The sequence below is a fragment of the Ranitomeya imitator genome, chromosome 1, assembly GCF_032444005.1.
Source record: "Ranitomeya imitator isolate aRanImi1 chromosome 1, aRanImi1.pri, whole genome shotgun sequence".
In the NCBI taxonomy this organism is placed as follows: Eukaryota; Metazoa; Chordata; class Amphibia; order Anura; family Dendrobatidae; genus Ranitomeya; species Ranitomeya imitator.
The window spans coordinates 694,484,739-694,507,662 of NC_091282.1; the positions used below are offsets into that span (position 1 = coordinate 694,484,739).

General features: G+C 44.3%; 1 protein-coding gene across 1 annotated transcript in view; it reads right to left on the minus strand.

The window, feature by feature from the left end:
- Positions 1 to 22,924, minus strand: part of LOC138642474 (protein transport protein Sec23A) — a 354,941-nt gene that overhangs the window by 59,333 nt on the left and 272,684 nt on the right. The window contains exon 14 of the mRNA XM_069730653.1: positions 3,640 to 3,793. Within this exon, the coding sequence (XP_069586754.1) occupies positions 3,640 to 3,793 (154 nt within the window). The remainder of the gene's footprint in view (positions 1 to 3,639; positions 3,794 to 22,924) is intronic.

A 22,924-nucleotide genomic window follows, 5' to 3' on the forward strand; every position in this document is an offset into this window, starting at 1 on the left:
GGGATGTCTGGCTCACGGCCCAGTGTTGTGCAAAAGCCTTCTAATGGTTTGTGCAGAAAATGTTTGATGCCTAAGGGTACCGTCACACAGTGGCACTTTTGTCGCTACGACGGTACGATTCGTGACGTTCCAGCGATATCCATACGATATCGCTGTGTCTGACACGCAGCAGCGATCAGGGATCCTGCTGAGAATCGTACGTCGTAGCAGATCGTTTGGAACATTCTTTCGTCGCTGGATCTCCCGCTGTCATCGCTGGATCGGTGTGTGTGACACCGATCTAGCGATGCGTTCGCTTGTAACCAGGGTAAACATTGGGTTACTAAGCGCAGGGCCGCGCTTAGTAACCCGATGTTTACCCTGGTTACCAGCGTAAATGTAAAATAACAGTACATACTTACATTCCGGTGTCCGTCAGGTCCCTTGCCGTCTGCTTCCCGCACTCACTGACTGCCGGCCGTAAAGTGAAAGCAGAGCACAGCGGTGACGTCACCGCTGTGCTGTGCTTTCACTTTATGGCCGGCAGTCAGTGAGTGCGGGAAGCAGACGGCAAGGGACAGACACCGGAATGTAAGTATGTACTGTTTGTTTTTTTTTACGCTGGTAACCAGGGTAAACATCGGGTTACTAAGCGCGGTCCTGCGCTTAGTAACCCGATGTTTACCCTGGTTACCCGGGGACCTCGGCATTGTTGGTCGCTGGAGAGCTGTCTGTGTGACAGCTCTCCAGCGACCACACTACGACTTACCAACGATCACGGCCAGGTCGTATCGCTGGTCGTGATCGTTGGTTAATCGTATAGTGTGACGGTACCCTTAGGCTTGCATGTGATGTCTAATTTAATTTGCAGCACTAAATGGATCACTACGCACTATTCTTCACATCTGACGATGCCATGAAGAGATCTTCATGTGAAAATGTCATGTTGGTTCTTCTCCCAGGACTATGGTGTGGGGTTACATAACATACAGTCGCTAGACCCCTCTAGTCCTCATTCGAGATACACGAACAGCACAGCATTTGCCCCAGGAGCTGTTTTCAAACATAACAATGTCAGGACACATGTTGCTTGTGCTATTGTGAGCAGACGCCGCAACTCCAGACTTGTTTCCCATTGAGCACATCTAAGACGTAATTAGTTGGCAAATGCAAAGGGAGCTGCCAGAAGTGGATCTTGATGTGTTTTTTTTGCCAAATGCATTCATTGTAGCAGAACATTTCTCAGAAAACCATTAATAACATAGTAACATACATACAGTTATTAAGGTTGAAGGAAGACTTTAAGTCCATCTAGTTCAACCCATAGCCTAACCTAACATGCCCTAACATGTTGATCCAGAGGAAGGCAAAAAAAACCCATGTGGCAAAGAGTAAGCTCCACATTAGGGAAAAAAATTCCTTCCCGACTCCACATACGGCAATCAGACTAGTTCCCTGGATCAACACCCTATCAATGAATCTAGTGTATATACCCTGTAACATTATACTTTTCAGGAAAGGCATCCAGTCCCCTCTTAAATTTAAGTAATGAATCACTCATTACAACATCATACGACAGAGAGTTCCATAGTCTCACTGCTCTTACAGTAAAGAATCCGCGTCTGTTATTATGCTTAAACCTTCTTTCCTCCAGACGAAGAGGATGCCCCCTTGTCCCTGTCTCAGGTCTATGATTAAAAAGATCATCAGAAAGGTCTTTGTACTGTCCCCTCATATATTTATACATTAAAATAAGATCACCCCTTAGTCTTCGTTTTTTCAAACTAAATAGCCCCAAGTGTAATAACCTATCTTGGTATCGCAGGTATAACCTGCTTCCCTTTTTCATGATTTGCACACTACTATCAAACCACGGGGAAGAACTGAACTGTTTAACACTTGATGTAATGATATAGAAAGCGATGTATCATAGAGCAGTGTGAGGATGCTAAAAACAGCAAAAGAGGTAAATCCTGTTGTATCCTTCTCCTTAGTATGTTGTTGCTTTCTGTCTGTGTGCAGTATGTGCAGACATTGATCCTTTACAAGCGGTTGTCTTCTTCTCTTAGAAATTAACCATTTAGAAGCATGTATACTATTCTCTAGAAGTTCAACCCTTTAGAAGCAGCCATATCTTCATTCCGCAGGGAAAACCCATTAGAAGCAGCTATGTAATTAATGGATTAACCCATTTGAAGGCTCTGCATCCTCCCTCTTTAGTTCAGCCTATAACATACAGGCACAGCTTAATACCGTACTTTGCAGATAAATAACAATATTCTGTAAGAAATAAGCTTCAGAATCCAGGCAGGAAGCGAACATAGAGTTTCCTTTAGGTGTGTTTATGTGCAAATTGAATGCAGTGGTAAATTAGTGCAACATGTTTGTGAGATTTATGCATATAAGGCAGGTGCAGACAACCGTATTTTCGGTCCAAGTGCGATCTGACGAATGTTAGTCTATGGAGCTGTGCACATGTACGATATTTTCCTCCGACAGAGCCAGACTAAGGATAAAATGGCATGAAGAAACACTGTATACACTACCAGAATAGGTGCCTTAGTAGGGTCCCACACCATATATATAGAAATATGCGGTGGATACAGAATCCCTGCCAGACACGCCGGCATGTTGTCCTTTCTGGGTCTCTACTACACACCGGTTACTCCAGTTGGGACCTTATACTCCTGCACAGATATTGCTGTTATCATGTCTACGTTATATAACCACGTTCACCTACGTTATCATCTTCTTCTGGTACTAAAAGTTACTGAAGAAGGCATTTTACTGTGGCTGAAACGTTTATTTATTGACTATATTAAACCACAAAAAGTTCTGCATAAGTTGAGTGCCTAGTCTATTTTCTTCTAAGGATAAAATGGCGGCATGGCCGAGTTGATCAAATTTTCAGATCGCACTCGGCCATCTTCTCATCTGAGGGAATCAGAGAACACTATGCTCACTCTGATCAAACTGTGCTCAGAGTTTGATCACAGTGTGATTTGCATAATTGACCCAATTCTGTCAGATGAGAGAATATACACTGTGACTCAAGCCTAACAGATACTCCTATTCTATGGCGCAAAACAGGAAAATTGATCAGTGCCTCTCAAACCTTGCCAGATCTGCGCGCATTTGCAGTTAATAAATTAGTGCTGCACTTCTTTGATACATGGTGAGCCGAGCAAGCTGTATCAAGTCTGCGGCATACATACAGTCCCCAATGTACCATCAGGTGCAGGAGTGTCATGTGTTTGTCACATTCCATCTAACTCCAGAACCTAGAAAAGCGATATATCGGAAGATACAGCACAGAAAGGAAACAATGTATGAAAACCGTGAATCACACGGCCAACAATGAGGCATGCGCAAGGAGGCATCACAGGTAATAATACTAAATAAAAAAATGTGCCTGTGTGGAGCTGGTAACCGAAATGAGACGAGGTAGTGGAAAATCCTTTCAATATGCTTTTTCTAAACACAAATTTGCATCACAAACTAATCTTAATTGTGAATAAACAATAACATGTAAAGTGTACAAGTATTTACAGTAGGTTTACCACATGTCTCCTTTCAAGGTATTAACAAAAATATGTGGATGCCCGGTTCACCATCAAATATTCATAATCAAGTGTTTTTCATGAAAAAAAATCATCTTACCAATCGTATTAGTTGCCTATCCAGCCACCTCAAGACATCTGGGCCCTCTTCAGTTTCTGCTCTAAACATAGCCAACCTTGCCATTAGGATAGCAGAGGCCTCTTGATCGAAGGAAGCAGCAATGTTTTGGATCTGAGTTTGGGCATCAGCCCAGCTACATGAGGGAGGGGGATTAAAAACAATACATTATACATATCATTATCTATTATCAAATTTAAAAAAATATATATATATATTTTTCAAGCCAAATTGCATTTTGTTTTTCAAAATGTGCAGGAATAAAAAGAAACCATTATGGTTAAATAGGCCAGTACAAAGTATAATAAGACAAAAACAAAGTGCAATGCAAAACAGGAAACCTGTCACGTAAAAAACGTTATTAACCTGCAAATATTCCTTATCTATAAAGATACTGTAACACTGGTGGAGATCTGCAAGGTGAGACCCACACATTTTTGCATATAAAGGGAACTTAAATCCTTTTTCTAGGATCAGTCATGAAATTCAAGAGAGACCACAGATCATTATTAATTAAATCCTCTGAAACATCTAAGTAACAAATACAAAGTTGAATTAAAGTGTATGTCAACCTCATACAAAAAAAGGCTGAGTTAAGTTCACTTTGTGAGATGGATCCTCTAAGCCTTAGGTCCAGATGGGCACACGGATGCTAAGCATTGATGCAGGAAGTAGAAAGGCATGTGGGTAACAAGGACTTCGCACAGGTATCTCAGGAAAAGCAGGACGGATGAAGTAGAGCATAGCAGTGATGAATGCAAGCACAACACAAAACAGACAAGCTAGTGACAGCAGAAAAAGGATGCTTAGCATGAAATCTCTTGAGCAGGATAGGAGTATATATGTACTTATTAGCCACCCAGTAGCTCTTCTCAGAACCATGAGTCATTTCACGGTCCAGAACATGGTTGATTTGATACTCTGTGAATATTGGATCAGAAGTAGAAGCATGAACTGTTTTGACTGTAAAACATGACCTGTGGAGGGCCAGAGGATGACTTGCAGAAGTTTTGGAAAATGAGGAAAGCAAGAAAACACTCAGGCTCAGTATTATCTACACACCTACTCTTGTTTCTCAGCATATCGATCACCCTACTGCTGTTATACACGTCTGTGGTTTCTGATCTTTGCCTCTGCACACTATGTTATATTGGTCCTATCATCATCCTGACCTTTGATGAGGGCATTGGATTTGCCATGCCCTTCATGGATGCCCCATACTCATTCAAATAGGGCAGCACGATGCTCAGTGGTTAGCACTGCAGTCTGTCAGTGCTGGAGTCCTGAGTTCAAATCTCACCATCCCGTCCATCTGGAGCAAAGTCAAACCCCACCATCAGGGGCTCTAGCCAAAAGTAATGTTTGTGCCTAGTCACACCCCTCCAAGCTCTCCTCGAATCACAGCGCAATGTTTGCGTGAGGGGCAGAGACAGGGCCGTTGTCGTGGCAGAGTTTCTATACTTTAACACGCGTTGGTTTCCCGTCACATGAATATAGTGTCCCCGCTGCAGCATACCTTCTGCTTCTCCTTCTGCACCGTCAGGGTCCCATCGGGTTGGCTGAAGATCCTCTGCTGACGTTGTTCCATATAAAGACACAGAGTCTGTTTCAAACTTCAAATGCAAAACTTTACTTTCATGTTTTTGCAGCACATCCACTTTCTTTGAAGGATCAACATTAGATTTCACACTACGCATTTCTTCCTCTTTCCCTGTACTCTTATCACTGTCACACAGCACGTGCCTGGGACAGACCGTTTCATACAGTTCCTCAGCGTCCTCCCTGTTCAGACTCTCTGCGCTTGAGGGTTCCCTCAGCCCCGGATCTGAGGGCATCAGCCCATGTGATGATCTGCCACATGGTGAGGGACCTGCACATCATTACTGCTGTTACTTCTCCTGCAGCTTCAATTTTTACTAATGCTGCCACTGCTTCTGTTCTGCCGCTGGTCTGGCCTGCTGGTCCTGGATGGCTGGGCTTTTACCTTAACGTTACGTGGTCACTGTGTTGTCCTAGGCATTAAGCCCGTTTCGACTGTCTGGGCATTCAGGCCCTCCTGAGCTGTTCATCTCCCAGGCTGAGGCTACACTGCCTAAAATCAGTAAATGCTTTTCCTCTTGTCCCACAGTGGCCCCTCCTATATTAACTATTTGCTATATGGAACTCCCATCACATAGTATGTCCACCATAATGCCCCCTGTTATGAACAGGTGATTCAGAACCACAGTGGACCTAGTGGTTAAGAGCACACAAAGTGACCTGATAGTTACTAACATAGGACGAGCTCTGAGACGTGGGAACTCTGCTGACCGCAATCCCTAATCCTATCATACCACACTAGAGGTAGCCGTGGATTGCGCCTAACGCTCCCTATGCAACTCGGCACAGCCTGAGAAACTAGCTAGCCCTGAAGATAGAAAAATAAGCCTACCTTGCCTCAGAGAAATTTCCCAAAGGAAAAGGCAGCCCCCCACATATAATGACTGTGAGTTAAGATGAAAATACAAACACAGAGATGAAATAGATTTTAGCAAAGTGAGGCCCGACTTACTGAATAGACCGAGGATAGGAAAGATAGCTTTGCGGTCAGCACAAAAACCTACAAACAACCACGCAGAGGGGGCAAAAAGACCCTCCGCACCGACTAACGGTACGGAGGTACTCCCTCTGCGTCTCAGAGCTTCCAGCAAGCAAGAAAAACCAATATAGCAAGCTGGACAGAAATTATAGCAAACAAAAGTAACACAAGCAAAACTTAGCTTATGCAGGGCAGACAGGCCACAAGAACGATCCAGGAGAGAGCAAGACCAATACTGGAACATTGACTGGAGGCCAGGAACAAAGAACTAGGTGGAGTTAAATAGAGCAGCACCTAACGACTTAACCTCGTCACCTGAGGAAGGAAACTCAGAAGCCGCAGCCCCACTCACATCCACCAGAGAAAGCTCATAGACAGAACCAGCCGAAGTACCACTCATGACCACAGGAGGGAGCTTGACCACAGAATTCACAACAGTACCCCCCCCTTGAGGAGGGGTCACCGAACCTTCACCAGAGCCCCCAGGCCGACCAGGATGAGCCAAATGAAAGGCATGAACCAGATCGGCAGCATGAACATCAGAGGCAAAGACCCAGGAATTATCTTCCTGACCATAACCCTTCCACTTAACCAGGTACTGGAGTTTCCGTCTCGAAATACGAGAATCCAAAATCTTCTCCACTATATACTCCAACTCCCCCTCAACCAAAACCGGGGCAGGAGGATCAACGGATGGAACCACAGGTGCCACGTATCTCCGCAACAATGACCTATGGAATACGTTATGGATGGAAAAAGAAGATGGAAGGGTCAAACGAAAAGACACAGGATTAAGAACCTCAGAAATCCTATACGGACCAATGAAACGAGGCTTAAACTTAGGAGAGGAAACTTTCATAGGAATATAACGAGATGACAACCAAACCAAATCCCCAACACGAAGTCGGGGACCCACACAGCACCTGCGGTTAGCGAAACGTTGAGCCTTCTCCTGAGGCAATGTCAAATTGTCCACCACATGAGTCCAAATCTGCTGCAACCTATCCACCACAGTATCCACACCAGGACAGTCAGAAGACTCAATCTGCCCTGAAGAGAAACGAGGATGGAAACCAGAATTGCAGAAAAACGGCGAAACCAAAGTAGCCAAGCTGGCCCGATTATTAAGGGCGAACTCAGCCAAAGGCAAAAAGTACACCCAATCATCCTGATCGGCAGAAACAAAACATCTCAGATATGTTTTCAAGGTCTGATTGGTTCGTTCAGTCTGGCCATTTGTCTGAGGATGGAAAGCCGAGGAAAAAGACAAATCAATGCCCATCCTAGCACAAAAGGCTCGCCAAAACCTCGAAACAAACTGGGAACCTCTGTCAGAAACAATGTTCTCTGGAATGCCATGTAAACGAACCACATGCTGGAAGAACAATAGCACCAAATCAGAGGAGGAAGGCAATTTAGACAAGGGTACCAAATGGACCATCTTAGAGAAGCGATCACAAACAACCCAAATGACCGACATTTTTTGAGAGACGGGGAGATCCGAAATAAAATCCATAGAGATATGTGTCCATGGCCTCTTCTGGACTGGCAAGGGCAAAAGCAACCCACTGGCACGAGAACAGCAGGGCTTAGCCCGAGCACAAATCCCACAGGACTGCACAAACGAACGCACATCCCGTGACAGAGACGGCCACCAAAAGGATCTAGCCACCAAATCTCTGGTACCAAAGATTCCAGGATAACCAGCCAACACCGAACAATGAACCTCAGAGATAACTATACTCGTCCATTTATCAGGGACAAACAGTTTCTCCGCTGGGCAACGGTCAGGTCTATTAGCCTGAAATTTTTGCAGCACCTGCCGCAAATCAGGGGAGATGGCAGACAAAATTACCCCCTCTTTGAGAATACCCGCCGGCTCAGACAAACCCAGAGAGTCGGGCACAAAACTCCTAGACAGGGCATCCGCCTTCACATTTTTAGAGCCCGGAAGGTACAAAACCACAAAGTCAAAACGGGAGAAAAACAGCGACCAACGAGCCTGTCTAGGATTCAACCGTTTGGCAGACTCGAGATAAGTCAAGTTCTTGTGATCAGTCAAGACCACCACGCGATGCTTAGCTCCCTCAAGCCAATGACGCCACTCCTCGAATGCCCACTTCATGGCCAGCAACTCTCGATTGCCAACATCATAATTACGCTCAGCAGGCGAAAACTTCCTGGAAAAGAAGGCGCATGGTTTCATCACCGAGCCATCAGAACTTCTTTGCGACAAAACAGCCCCTGCTCCAATCTCAGAAGCATCAACCTCGACCTGGAACGGGAGCGAAACATCTGGTTGGCACAACACAGGGCAGAAGAAAAACGACGCTTCAACTCTTGAAAAGCTTCCACAGCAGCAGAAGACCAATTGACCACATCAGCACCCTTCTTGGTTAAATCAGTCAACGGTTTAGCAATACTAGAAAAATTATTGATGAAGCGACGATAAAAATTAGCAAAGCCCAGGAACTTTTGCAGACTCTTCAGAGATGTCGGCTGAGTCCAATCATAAATGGCCTGAACTTTAACAGGGTCCATCTCGATAGTAGAAGGGGAAAAAATGAAACCCAAAAATGAAACCTTCTGAACACCAAAGAGACACTTTGACCCCTTCACAAACAAAGAATTCGCACGCAGGACCTGGAACACCATTCTGACCTGCTTCACGTGAGACTCCCAATCATCCGAGAAGACCAAAATATCATCCAAGTATACAATCAGGAATTTATCCAGGTACTCTCGGAAGATGTCATGCATAAAGGACTGAAACACTGATGGAGCATTAGAAAGCCCGAATGGCATAACCAGGTACTCAAAATGGCCCTCGGGCGTATTAAATGCTGTTTTCCATTCATCGCCCTGTTTAATACGCACAAGATTATACGCACCACGAAGATCTATCTTGGTGAACCAACTAGCCCCCTTAATCCGAGCAAACAAATCAGACAGCAGCGGCAAGGGGTACTGAAATTTGACCGTGATTTTATTTAGAAGGCAGTAATCAATACAAGGTCTCAGCGAACCATCCTTCTTGGCCACAAAAAAGAAGCCTGCTCCCAATGGCGACGACGACGGGTGAATATGACCCTTCTCCAAGGATTCCTTTACGTAACTCCGCATAGCGGCGTGCTCAGGCACAGACAAATTAAACAGTTGACCTTTAGGAAACTTACTACCAGGAATCAAATCGATAGCACAATCACAATCCCTATGCGGAGGTAGGGCACTGGACTTGGGCTCATCAAATACATCCCGGTAATCCGACAAGAACTCTGGGACCTCAGAAGGGGTGGATGATGAAATAGACAGAAATGGAACATCACCATGTACCCCCTGACAACCCCAGCTGGACACAGACATTGATTTCCAATCTAATACTGGGTTATGGACTTGTAGCCATGGCAACCCCAACACGACCACATCATGCAGATTATGCAACACCAAAAAGCGAATATCCTCCTGATGCGCAGGAGCCATGCACATGGTCAGCTGGGTCCAGTACTGAGGCTTATTCTTGGCCAAAGGCGTAGCCTCAATTCCTCTCAATGGAATAGGATACTGCAAGGGCTCCAAGAAAAACCCACAGCGCCTAGCATACTCCAAGTCCATCAAATTCAGGGCAGCGCCTGAATCCACAAATGCCATGACAGAATAGGATGACAAAGAGCAGATCAAAGTAACGGACAAAATAAATTTCGACTGTACCGTACCAATGGTGGCAGACCTAGCGAACTGCTTAGTGCGCTTAGGACAATCGGAGAGAGCATGAGTGGAATCACCACAGTAAAAACACAGCCCATTCTGACGTCTGTGTTCTTGCCGTTCAGCTCTGGTCAAAGTCCTATCGCACTGCATAGGCTCAGGTCCATGCTCAGATAATACCGCCAAATGGTGCACAGTTTTACGCTCACGCAAGCGTCGACCGATCTGAATGGCCAAAGACATAGACTCATTCAGACCAGCAGGCATAGGAAATCCCACCATGACATCCTTAAGGGCTTCAGAGAGACCTTTTCTGAACATTGCTGCCAGCGCACATTCATTCCATTGAGTGAGCACAGACCACTTCCTAAACTTCTGACAATATATCTCTACCTCATCCTGACCCTGACACAGATCCAGCAAATTTTTCTCTGCCTGATCCACTGAATTAGGTTCATCATACAGCAATCCGAGCGCCAGAAAAAACGCATCAATATTACATAATGCAGGATCTCCTGGCGCAAGGGAAAATGCCCAGTCTTGAGGGTCGCCACGTAATAAAGAAATAATGATCTTAATTTGTTGAACTGGGTCACCAGAGGAGCGGGGTTTCAAAGCCAGAAACAGTTTACAATTATTCTTAAAGCTCAGAAACTTAGCTCTATCTCCAGAAAACAAATCAGGAATAGGAATTCTTGGTTCTAACATAGAATTCTGAACCACAAAGTCTTGAATATTTTGTACTCTTGCAGTGAGATGATCCACACAAGAAGACAGATCTTTAATGTCCATCACTACACCTGAACCACCCAAATGTCTAGGGGAAAAGAAAGACAAAACACAGTACAGAGAAAAAAAAAATGGTCTCAGAACTTCTCTTTTCCCTCTATTGAGAAGCATTAGTACTTTGGGCCTCCAGTACTGTTATGAACAGGTGATTCAGAACCACAGTGGACCTAGTGGTTAAGAGCACACAAAGTGACCTGATAGTTACTAACATAGGACGAGCTCTGAGACGTGGGAACTCTGCTGACCGCAATCCCTAATCCTATCATACCACACTAGAGGTAGCCGTGGATTGCGCCTAACGCTCCCTATGCAACTCGGCACAGCCTGAGAAACTAGCTAGCCCTGAAGATAGAAAAATAAGCCTACCTTGCCTCAAAGAAATTTCCCAAAGGAAAAGGCAGCCCCCCACATATAATGACTGTGAGTTAAGATGAAAATACAAACACAGAGATGAAATAGATTTTAGCAAAGTGAGGCCCGACTTACTGAATAGACCGAGGATAGGAAAGATAGCTTTGCGGTCAGCACAAAAACCTACAAACAACCACGCAGAGGGGGCAAAAAGACCCTCCGCACCAACTAACGGTACGGAGGTACTCCCTCTGCGTCTCAGGGCTTCCAGCAAGCAAGAAAAACCAATATAGCAAGCTGGACAGAAAATATAGCAAACAAAAGTAACACAAGCAAAACTTAGCTTATACAGGGCAGACAGGCCACAAGAATGATCCAGGAGAGAGCAAGACCAATACTGGAACATTGACTGGAGGCCAGGAACAAAGAACTAGGTGGAGTTAAATAGAGCAGCACCTAACGACTTAACCTCGTCACCTGAGGAAAGAAACTCAGAAGCCGCAGCCCCACTCACATCCACCAGAGAAAGCTCATAGACAGAACCAGCCGAAGTACCACTCATGACCACAGGAGGGAGCTTGACCACAGAATTCACAACAGCCCCCATCTAGTGGCCAGAAATGGGCACTGTGCTTACCCTATAACAAAACAATTCTTTGTGCATAAGCAGCTAAAATACTAGAATTCTGTACATATATACTCTTATCATATATAACATAATATAAACAGTATTTATAAATCACCTTTAACCAAGACTTAATAAAAGGGATAGGGGTGTGCATCAGTCCTTGTAACCCCTTAGGCTAGGGTCACATTGCGTTAGTGCAATCCGTTTAGCGCTAGCGGATTGCGCTAACGCAATGTTTTCTATGGGGCTGCGGTCGGGGTCGCGGTAACGTCCCCGCTCTCGCAGATCCCCGATCTGCGAGAGCGGGGAATGGACCGCGGGCGCGCCTCGGACGCTGCAAGCAGCGTCCGCGGTGCGCCAGGAATCACCGGCGCGTCGCTAGCGCGTGCCGAACATGGCACGCGCTAGTGAAGCGCGTTCCCATTGCCTTCAATGGGCGCGTTAACGGACGCGTTGCACGACGTTAATTTCGCCGTGCAACGCTGTCTGTTAAACGCGGTCCCATAACGCAATGGGAACCCAGCCTTACAGTTGCACCACCCCATTTACAGTTTGCTCAAGCCATGGAATCCGCTAGCTCTCAAACTTCCTCTATCTCAGACCTGCACCAGGAAGTTTCTTGCCAGAAAGATCAGCAGGATAAAATCTTCTCCTACCTGCAGACAGTGACCACCCGCCTGGATGTGCTGACATCTGCCAGCCATGTTCCTAGCTCTTCAGACCTCGTCTGTCAGCTCCTCCACGTTATGGTGGTGATCCTGCCCTATGTTGAGGTTTTACCAATCAATGAACCCTGCATTTTTTACTTTTTGCCCATCGGTTCACTTCAGATCGGGCCAAAGTGGCTTTCATCATGTCATACCTCACTGGTGAGGCTCTGGTTTGACTCAATCCCCTAAGGGAGGGAGAGGATCCTCTCATCTCCAATCTTCAGACTTAGAAGTCTTCCTCAAGGTTTTTGATAAGCCTGGCAGCGTTCCCTCGGCAGCATCTTCTCTCCTCATACTGAGTCAGGAAAACCTCACAGTGGGTCAGTACGCTGTACGATTCCGTACCCTGCCTTCCGAGCTCGCCTGGATTATTGAGGCACTGGTGACTACCCTCTGGGAGAGCCTTTCTGGGAGAATCAAGAATGACCTGGCTGTTTGTGATATACCCACCTCGTTGGACAACCTGGTGTCCCTGGCAACTCGAATCCACATTGTCACAAGTCTGTTGTCGGGTATCCCAGGACAAAGGGCACTCTCCCTGTTCCTAACCCTAGGGGTGCCCTAGCTATCCCTGTTCCCCAGATTACTTCTAATAGTGAAGATGCCAGGGCCATGTAGCTTGCTGAGCTCCTAAATCCACTCTCAGTCGGTTTCCTCCCTCCACCCAGGGAAGAAGGGAGTAGTGGTGTATGGCAATACACCAGACCAGACTTTCTCAAACAACAACTCTCCAACTCCTAAACCATGCAACAATGAAACTACTGTAGCTCGGACAATGCCTGCTTACCAGAGTCCAGTTTATATATGAAAGGGGAATGGCCAACAGTGAACAGCTAAAAACCTTAATGCGGGTAAGCTTCCAGGAGCTCTCAACTGAGCAGATTAACCCCTGCACTGCTAGAAGAAAACTGCATTGTTTATTATGAAGGCAAAGTGCTTCTAGCCAGTGCTGGAGTAGGAGAAATCAGCCAGCATGGTCTTCTTGCTCCTTTCTGTCACGATAAACCTGTGACAGACATCAAGTTTCAAGAGCATTCCAAAGAGGTTACCCGTTAAAGGAGACCTGTGAGCTTGACTCCTACCTTTCAAAGGCCGATCATGCAGAAAACCTCAGCTTTCGCACCCTCCCCAGAGTCCATGCATATCGACTGGGTGAAGATGGCCAACCATCATCAAGAAGCCAATAGTGCTGAAGGAATTTGCTTCTATTTTGGCAATCCTGAAAATTTAATCAGCTCCTGCCCTAAAAAAATGGGAAACTACAGAGCCTAGGGTCTGTTGGAAGGGCTACCTTGGGCGAGGATCACATCTCTCCTTCGCTGACTCTGTCAGAATCTATTTCCTGTGGCAACATCCATTTTGTCGAAACGGCCTATCTGGACTCTGGTTCTGTAGGAAATTTCTTTCAACAGGCCATTGTGGAGCGGTATCAAATCCCAATCCAATGTTTACAAGCTCCACTGCTGGTATCATCAGTGGATGGAAAAACTCTGTCCGAGGCCGTTCTTTTAGTTTCTGAACCTGTGGAAATTTGGGTTGGAATGCTGCACTCGCAGAGAATCTCTCTTTATGTACCTATCTGGCTGGCCCATCCCCTGATCCTGGGCCTACCATGGCTACAAAAGCACAAGCCTGTCTTAGATTAGCAATCTGGAGAAGTACTCCGAAGGGGCCGGGTCTCTCATGAGGAGTGCCTTATCCCCCCTTGTCCTGCTAGTCCTCCACCAACTTCATCAAATTTACCTGGCGTTCCTCCCACTTATTGGATTTTCACAAATGTCTTTGATAAAAAGAAGGCGGAGAAACTAGACACTACCACCACACAGGCAGTACGATTGCTCTACAGACCTCCTTCTTGAGTCATGTGGTGTGAAATATGATGTTGTGCAGCAGCTGAAGTTGAATTATGAGGTTCTACTGCAGTTGAGGCGTGAATTATGAGGTTCTGCAGCGACGCAGGTATGTATTATGAGGTTATTATGAGGGATCGGGCATTACATTTCAGCAAGGGAAATTTGATCACTTTTTTAGCTCATCCTTAAACACGAGGAAAATTAGTGATGAGTTCTTGCTGTATAAGTCATTTTATGTGCTTTCACATATGTATTAATAGATAGCATTGTTCATAACATGGGACACTATAAGCACTCCTGCACATGCACTGCCAGAATATGTTTCATCTTACTACTATATGGGATACTATTATTACCAACAAAAATAGGTGAGATAGAGTAACAGATATGTGCTGACATGCACCATAAATGAGCCTCAAATATCAACATAGAATCCAATGCTAACTATGTCTCAGAAAAAAAACAAAGTTTAATGAACATATTAAAATACATATATACATACAGTTGTGCTCAAAAGTTTACATACCTCAGCAGAATTCTTGTTTTCTTGGCCTTTTTTCAGAGAATATGAATGATAACACCAAAACTTTTTCTCCCCTCATGGTTTGTAGTCGAGTGAAGCCATTTATTGTCAAACTACTGTTTTCTCTTTTTAAATCATAATGACAATCCAAACATCCAAATGACCCTGATCAAAAGTTCACATACCCATTTATTAATACCGTGTATTGCCCCCTCTAACATCAATGACAGCTTGAAGCCTTTTGTGGTTGTTGTGGATGAGGTTCTTTATTATCTCAGATGGTAAAGCTGCCCACTCTTCTTGGCAAAAAGCCTCCAGCTCCTGTAAATTCCTAGGCTGTCTAGCATGAACTGTGTGCTTGAGATCGCCCCAGAGTGGCTCAATGATATTGAGGTCAGGAGACTGAGATGACCAATCCAGAATCTTGACTTTTTTCTGTTGTAACCAATGACAGGTCGACTTGGCATTGTGTTTTGAATCGTTGTCATGTTGGACCGTCCAAGTACGTCCCATATGCAGCTTCCAGGCTGATGATTGCAAATTTGCCTCCAGTATTTCCTGATAAAGTGCTGCATTCATCTTTCCTTCAACTTTGGCCAAGTTTCCTGTGCCTTTTGTAGCTCACACATCCCCAAAATATCAGCGATCCACCTCCGTGTTTTACAGTAGGAATGCTGTTCCCTTCATCATAGGCCTTGTTGACCTCTCTTCAAATGTAACGTTTATGGTTGTGGCCAAAAAGTTCAATTTTGAGGCTTGTCTCTGTGCTGTTTTGCGTATTGTAGGCGAGATACTTTGTGGCATTTGTACAGTAATGTCTTTCTTCTGGCGACTCGAACATGCAGCCCATTTTTCTTCAAGTGCCTCCTATCGTGTTGCCAAGGGTGCAGTACCACCAGCAACGACTGGAGGATGACCATAACTCACCTCCAAAGTAGTAGAGGTGCCGCGTCAGGCACCACGATGAGATGGCTAAAGAGAAGTCAAACAAATCGGGTCATTAACAGCCGAAAGCGCTGTGCCAGAGACAGGAGACGGAAAGCGGAGTCAGGGTACTAGCCAGAGAGTTAAAGCCGGACGAGGAACGCGGTACCCAAAATGAGAGATGGGAGGTGGAGTCAGATTACGAGCCAGTAAGTCAAAAGCCGGTCAGAGAGCGTAGTATCAAAAATGGGAAAACAGGAGGCGGGGTTCAAAGTTCAAGCCAAGTCATACACTAGAAGGGAAATCACAAAACGAGTGCAAAGTCAGGGATAGGGAATGGGTCAGACACAATACAGGAAGTCAGAGGCAGAAGGATCACTAGGGAATTACGGGTCAGCTGCTCAAGCCTAGGACCAGAACTATCGCTGACAAAGGCAGCAACAACACCAATAAATAGCCACCCAAAAATCAGAGAGGCAGGAAAAGTTAACCCTGCCATGACCAGGCTGGAGAAGGGAATGCAGAAAGTAAACCCCGGCCTGGATCATGACCTTATTGTGCACCTTGAAACAGCCACACTGCTAGTTTTCAAGAGTCCAGTATTTCAGCTGATGTTATTTGTGGGTTTTTCTTTGCATCCCGAACAATTTTCCTGGCAGTTGTGGACGACATTTTTGCTGGTCTACCTGATCGTGGTTTTGTTTTTACAGAGCCCCTGATTTTCCATTTGTTAATCACAGTTTGAATGCTGCTGACTGGCATTAGCAATTCCTTGGATATCTTTTTCTATCCATTTCCTGTTTATACAGTTCAACTACCTATTCCCATAAATCTGTTGACAATTCTTTTGCTTTCCCCATGACTCACAATCCAGAAACTTCAGTGGCTGAAGGAAAGATGCAAGAATCTGTCTGGATCCCAGAAACTCACTCAGCTTTTATGCACACACATTGATTACAAGCAAACAGGTCACAGGTGAGGATGTTACCTTTAGTAGCCATTCAAACCCATTTGTGTCAACTTTTGTGGCTGTTATCAGGCCAAAATCACCAAAGTATGTGAACTTTTGATCAGGGTAATTTGGGTTGTCATTATGATTTAAAAAGAGAAAACACAGTAGTTTGACAATAAATAGCTTCACCCAACCACTAACCGTGAGTGGAGAAAATGTTTTGGTGTTATCATTCATACTCTCTGAAAAAAGGCCAAGAAAGCAAAAATTCTGCCAGGATATGTAAACTTTTGAGAACAACTGTATATACGAGATATCAATTAATATAGTAGAGCAGTGTGCAAAAAAATGAGGGCAACACTACATGACAAAGTACATGTAGGTAGATGAAGATATATGCGTATAGTACATAGACCACATTGTGTCTGCCTACACACAGCCAGCTGGGGATCCAACACTTTATAGTCATCTGACAGCAATACATCATTTGTTGGAGCGGGGTTGTTCAGCAAATATGATAGCATCTTGAATCTTGAATGCATTTTGAAGGCAGGGAGCCTTCCAGCACCTCCGCAACATCATTGATCATTGCCATGGTGACCCAAGGTGTCATGCTCTGAGAATGGTCTAACAAGCTTGTATCGGTGCAGTAGTGATAGTTATAATAGAAAGCATTGCAATGCTTTATAAAAACAATAGTCTGTGAACACCGTAAAAAAATAAGAGGCAGATAATAATGCTTTTTCATCATATCGCTGAATAAAAAGTGGAATAAAAAGCAACCAAAAAGACGAATGTAAATACAAATGTTATTGTTGTAAACGTCATCTTGTCCTGCAAAAAAAACAAGCTGCCATAAAGCTCTGTCAGCAGAAAAAAAAAGTTATAGCTCACACAATAAAGCGCCAACACGTAAAAAAATTATTAAATGTGGTATCGCTGAAATCATACTGAACCAACGAATAAAGCTGCCTTATCAATTTTACCACATGCAGAATGGTATTAAAAAAATACAATTCTTGAATTGCTGGTTTTTGTTCATTCTGCTTTCCAGAAATTGGAATAGTAAGTGATCAAAAAATGTAAAGTGCCCAAAAATGGTACAAATAAAAACGTCAGCTCGTCAACCAGAAAACAGTTCTGAAAGGAAGAACACCACTGAACATAGTGAATGGATTGCTCGGTGGTTTCATTTGAATCATATAATTTGGGGATTTAGATGGAAACCTCGATGTAAGTGCTCAGCTTTGAGCACAGCCTCGGCTGGACTGGGACTAAAATTCAGCCCTGGCATTTGAAGTTACACAGGCCCACTTGTCACATGGTGACTGTATAATATCTTTGTACACTTGTAGGCAGGGCCGGTTTTAGGCAAAGTGGGCCCCTATGTCTAGGCAAAGTTTAAAATGGGGCCCCAAATGCTAACATATTACACATCACACAAAAGCATTTCGGCTGTATTTACAAGCGCTGAGTTCAGGCCGCTAAATGAGTTTGATCAACAATACTGAAGTTGTTCTACACTTGTTTCCCGGCCTCTTTCTACCAGCTGAGGAATAATTATGGGACAGAACCATCACTAACAGATCACTAACAGATCACCATACAGTATCATGTTATCAGCAGCACATCTACAGTTTACGCTGGCGATGTGCTGCTGAGAACAATGATTTTTGTTCCGTCAAAAACAATTTGAATATGCAGCATTTTACTTATTTAGTAAAATACACCCCATAGTCTTCCATATATTATAATGTGAACCACAGTCCTCCATATAGTACTATACACTCCCTATAGTCCTCCATATATTAAAATACACTGCTCAGTCCTCCATATAGCGTAATACACTCCTCATAGTCCTCCATATAGCATAATACACTCCTCATAGTGCTCCATGTAGTATAATGCACTGCCATAGTCAGCCATGTAGTACAATTCACTTCCCATAGTATAATGCACCCCATAGTTCTTCATATAGAATAACATATTCCCGATAATCCTTGATACTGTATAATGCAGCCCACATATAGTTTAATGCAGCGACCACCCTACAGAATATAATGCAGCCACCCCAGAGTATAATGCAGCCACCCCATAAAATATAATACAGCCCACCTCCCCATAATATATAATGTAGCCCCCATAGAATATAATGCAGCCCCCATAATGTGAAAGAGCCTCCCCCATAGAATATAATATACCCCCACAATAGTATATAACAGCCACATAGTATGTAACACGGCCTTCGACATAGAATAAAATATACACCCCATAGTATATAGCACAACCCGCATAAAAGATAACACAGCCCACGTAGCAGTATACAGCACAGCCCACATAGTAGTATACAGCAGAGTCCACACAGTAGTATACAGCACTGCCCACAAAGTAGTATACAGCACTGCCCACATAGTAGTATACAGCACAGCCCATAGTAGTATACAGCACTGCCCAGATAGTAGTATACAGCACAGCCCACAGTAGTATACAGCACTGCCCACATAGTAGTGTATAGCACAGCCCACATAGTAGTATACAGCACTGCCCACATAGTAGTATACAGCACTGCCCATATAGTAGTATACAGCACAGCCCACGTATATAGCACAGCCCACATAGTAGTATACAGCAGAGCCCACACAGTAGTATACAGCACTGCCCACATAGTAGTATACAGCACTGCCCACATAGTATTTTACTGCACAGCCCACATAGTAGTATACAGCACAGCCCACAAAGTAGTATATAGCACAGCCCACATAGTAGTATACAGCAGAGACCACACAGTAGTATACAGCACTGCCCACATAGTGGTATACAGCACTGCCCACATAGTATTATACTACACAGCCCACATAGTAGTATACAGCACTGCCCACACAGTAGTATATAGCACAGACCACATAGTAATATACAGCACAGCCCACACAGTAGTATACAGCACTGCCCACATAGTAGTATACAGCACTGCCCACATAGTAGTATACAGCAGAGCCCACACAGTAGTATACAGCACAGCCCACATAGTAGTATACAGCAGAGCCCACATAGTAGTGTATGGCACAGCCCACATAGTAGGATAAAGCAGAGCCCACACAGTAGTATACAGCAGAGCCCACACAGTAGTATACAGCAGAGCCCACACAGTAGTATACAGCACAGCCCACTTAGTAGTGTATTAGTGTATAGCACAGCACACATAGTAATATACAGCAGAGCCCACATAGTAGTGCATAGCACTGCCCACATAGTAGTATATAGCACAGCCCATGTAGTAGTATACAGCACTGCCCACATAGTAGTATACAGCACTGCCCACGCAGTAGTATATAGCACAGCCCACATAATAGTATACAGCACAGCCCACACAGTAGTATACAGCACTGCCCACATAGTAGTATACAGCACTGCCCACATAGTAGTATACAGCAGAACCCACACAGTAGTATACAGCAGAGCCCACATAGTAGTGTATAGCACAGCCCACATAGTAGTATACAACAGAGCCCACATAGTAGTGTACAGCAGAGCAACCGGTTAACCATTTGATTTGTGATGTTCGGGCACAGTGCAAATCCACTCTGCACATGTTGCAGTGACTGTGGCAACAGAGATGAGCCCTGGTGCAATAGGTCCTTTTGCAAATCATGCTTGCGGAGTGGGCAAAGATGAAGAACCTCTGCACAGTTTCGTAATGGCTACTAAGTTGGTTAGTGCCATCACTATTCTGGTCATCTACATGCTGGAGCACATTTTGTATAGTCTGCATGAAGAGGTGGTGGTACCAGAGGAAGAGGTGAAAGCAGAGGAGGATGTGGCAGGGATAACAATATCTCAAATATCTGGACTGTTGTAGCTCAGGCGGGTGCCAAGGGAGGGTGGCTTACAGTGATCGAGGGGGCTCATGGTACCTGACAAACTGTTAGTGAAGGTGCAGAAGCCGAGGAACAAATGGAGAACTAGATGATGGATGCGCAACAGTCAGAAGATAATGATCCCCTCTCTATTGTCCGTGGTTGGCGGGAGGTGACGGACAAAGCAACCTTGAGTGATACCCCACCACCAACTGACCATGGACTTGGACCTCACGAAAGCACGAGACGTGCGAATGTTGGAGTGTCGAAACATGATTGTAGACAATCTTAAAAGAAATTTTCCCAAAGATAGCACTGAGGCACACAGTGTGCATCCCAGTTCTAGATGTCCAACCCCGGGAATGACATCACAAAAACATTAACAGCAGCAGCAGTACAAGTGGCATAAGCATTTTCTGTGAGCCGTTTCACACATTTTTTAGACCAGCCCGTGCACCAGCAGTACAAGTCTGACATGTTATGAACGACTGGAGAGGATAGTGCAATAGTATCTAGAGCTCAATATCAATACCATCAGGGGGTGTTTGGACCCTTTTGAATTTTGATCTTCAAAAACGGAAGAGTGGCCTGAGCTCGCCTGTCAAGTCTTGGAGGTTTTGTCATGCTCAGCAGCCAGCGTTTTCACAGAACGGGTCTTCTGTGCTGCTGATGGTGTCCTGATGGATGAGCGAATCCAGCTGTCCTCTGAAAGTACAGATCCCCTAACTTTCATCAAAATGAACAAGTCTTAAATCTACAATGATTTTTACACCCCATTCGCAGACTTGGCAGACTAAGCGATGGTGTAGTTTTTTGTGTCATGCATTGATCTCACATTATTGCAGTCTGTGCCACCTTTGTGGTGTCTTCAATGCCTGTTGCTGCTACTGCTGCTGATGTTACAAACTTTTTTTTTAAATGTGGAGACTCCAAGTTGGGTCTCCATCTGGGGGGTTGCCTGTGGTGGAAGGTGTGTCAGAGGCCTATTATACTGTTTCTACTCTGTGGAAATTAATGCCACTTTAGTGGTGTGTGACAATAATTTTTTGAAATGTGGAGACTCCAAGTTGTGTCTCCATCTGGGGGGTTGCCCATGTAAGTATGTCTCCCAGAGAGGCAGGCCTGCACTTACATTCAGTCAACTACCTGTGTTACTTTCCTTTCATTTTAATACCAACAGTACCGTATGAAACTGATTTTTTGCACCATCTGAGTGTGGCTGGAAAAAAAAATGGAGGTGTTGCATGAGGTATCAGGGCTCCTAGCTAAGAAGGCTTACATCGCTCCCTTAACCAACAGGTCCCCATGGAAACCAATACCAAGCTGTAAATGCTGGGCCAGACCCTGATAACTCATGCATGGCCCATGGCTGACAGCTGCTGTGCCATTATAAAAGGTTCTACTGTGGCTCAATTGATCAGTCAACAACCTTTGGTACTTTTCTTACATTTTAATACCAATAGTACTCTATGAAGCTCATGCTTGTGCCATCTGAGTGTGGCTGTAATAATAATAATTAAAACAAAAATTGGAGGTGTTGCATGAGGTATCAGGGCTCCCAGATAAGAAGGCTTACATTACTCCCTTAACCACCAGGTCCTTATTGAAACTTCAATTCCAAGCTGTAAATAGTGGCCCAGACACTATATCTCATGCATGACCCATGGTTGACTGCTGCTGTGCCACTTGCAAATTTCTACTGTGGGTCAATTGATGCCACTTTTCATGGTGTCTGCCCCTAATTTTAGCAGTTTTGGAAGCTTTTTGTCACCCCTAAGGTGTTGTGTATATGTTTGGTTTGGCCTCCAATTGAATTTAATGGGGTTCAGGTATGCTCGTCGAACCGTTTGATGAACATGTTCGGCGAACGTCTAAACGTTTGGAGAATCTAACAGAACCTTGAAGGGTTCACTCATCTCTATTTATAAGTTACTAACAAAAAACAAGTTTCAAAAATTATCCAGATGTAAAGTAGACATGTGGGAAATGTCATTTATTAACTTTTTTTTGGGTGATATAACTTTCTAGTTTAAAGGCATAAGAATTAAAAGTTTTAAAATTGCAACATTTTTGCCAAATTTCCAATATTTCCAAATAAGTGCAAGTCAAATCGGACAAATTTTACCACCATCATGAAGTACTATTTCTAACTAGAAAAATTTTTCAGAATTAGTGGGATCCGTTGAAGCGTTCCAGAGTTATTACCACATAAAGTGACAGTGGTCAGAATTGTAAAATTTGTCCTGGTCATGAAGGTGAAAACTGGCTTGAGGTTTGAAGGAGTTAAACAGGTATGTAAAAATTAAAATGTGTGTATCATTTTTTTGGGGGGAGGGAGGAAATAGTTATTTTTGTTTCAAATTCTTCAACTCAAAACAAAAATTGCTTAACAATAAAAAT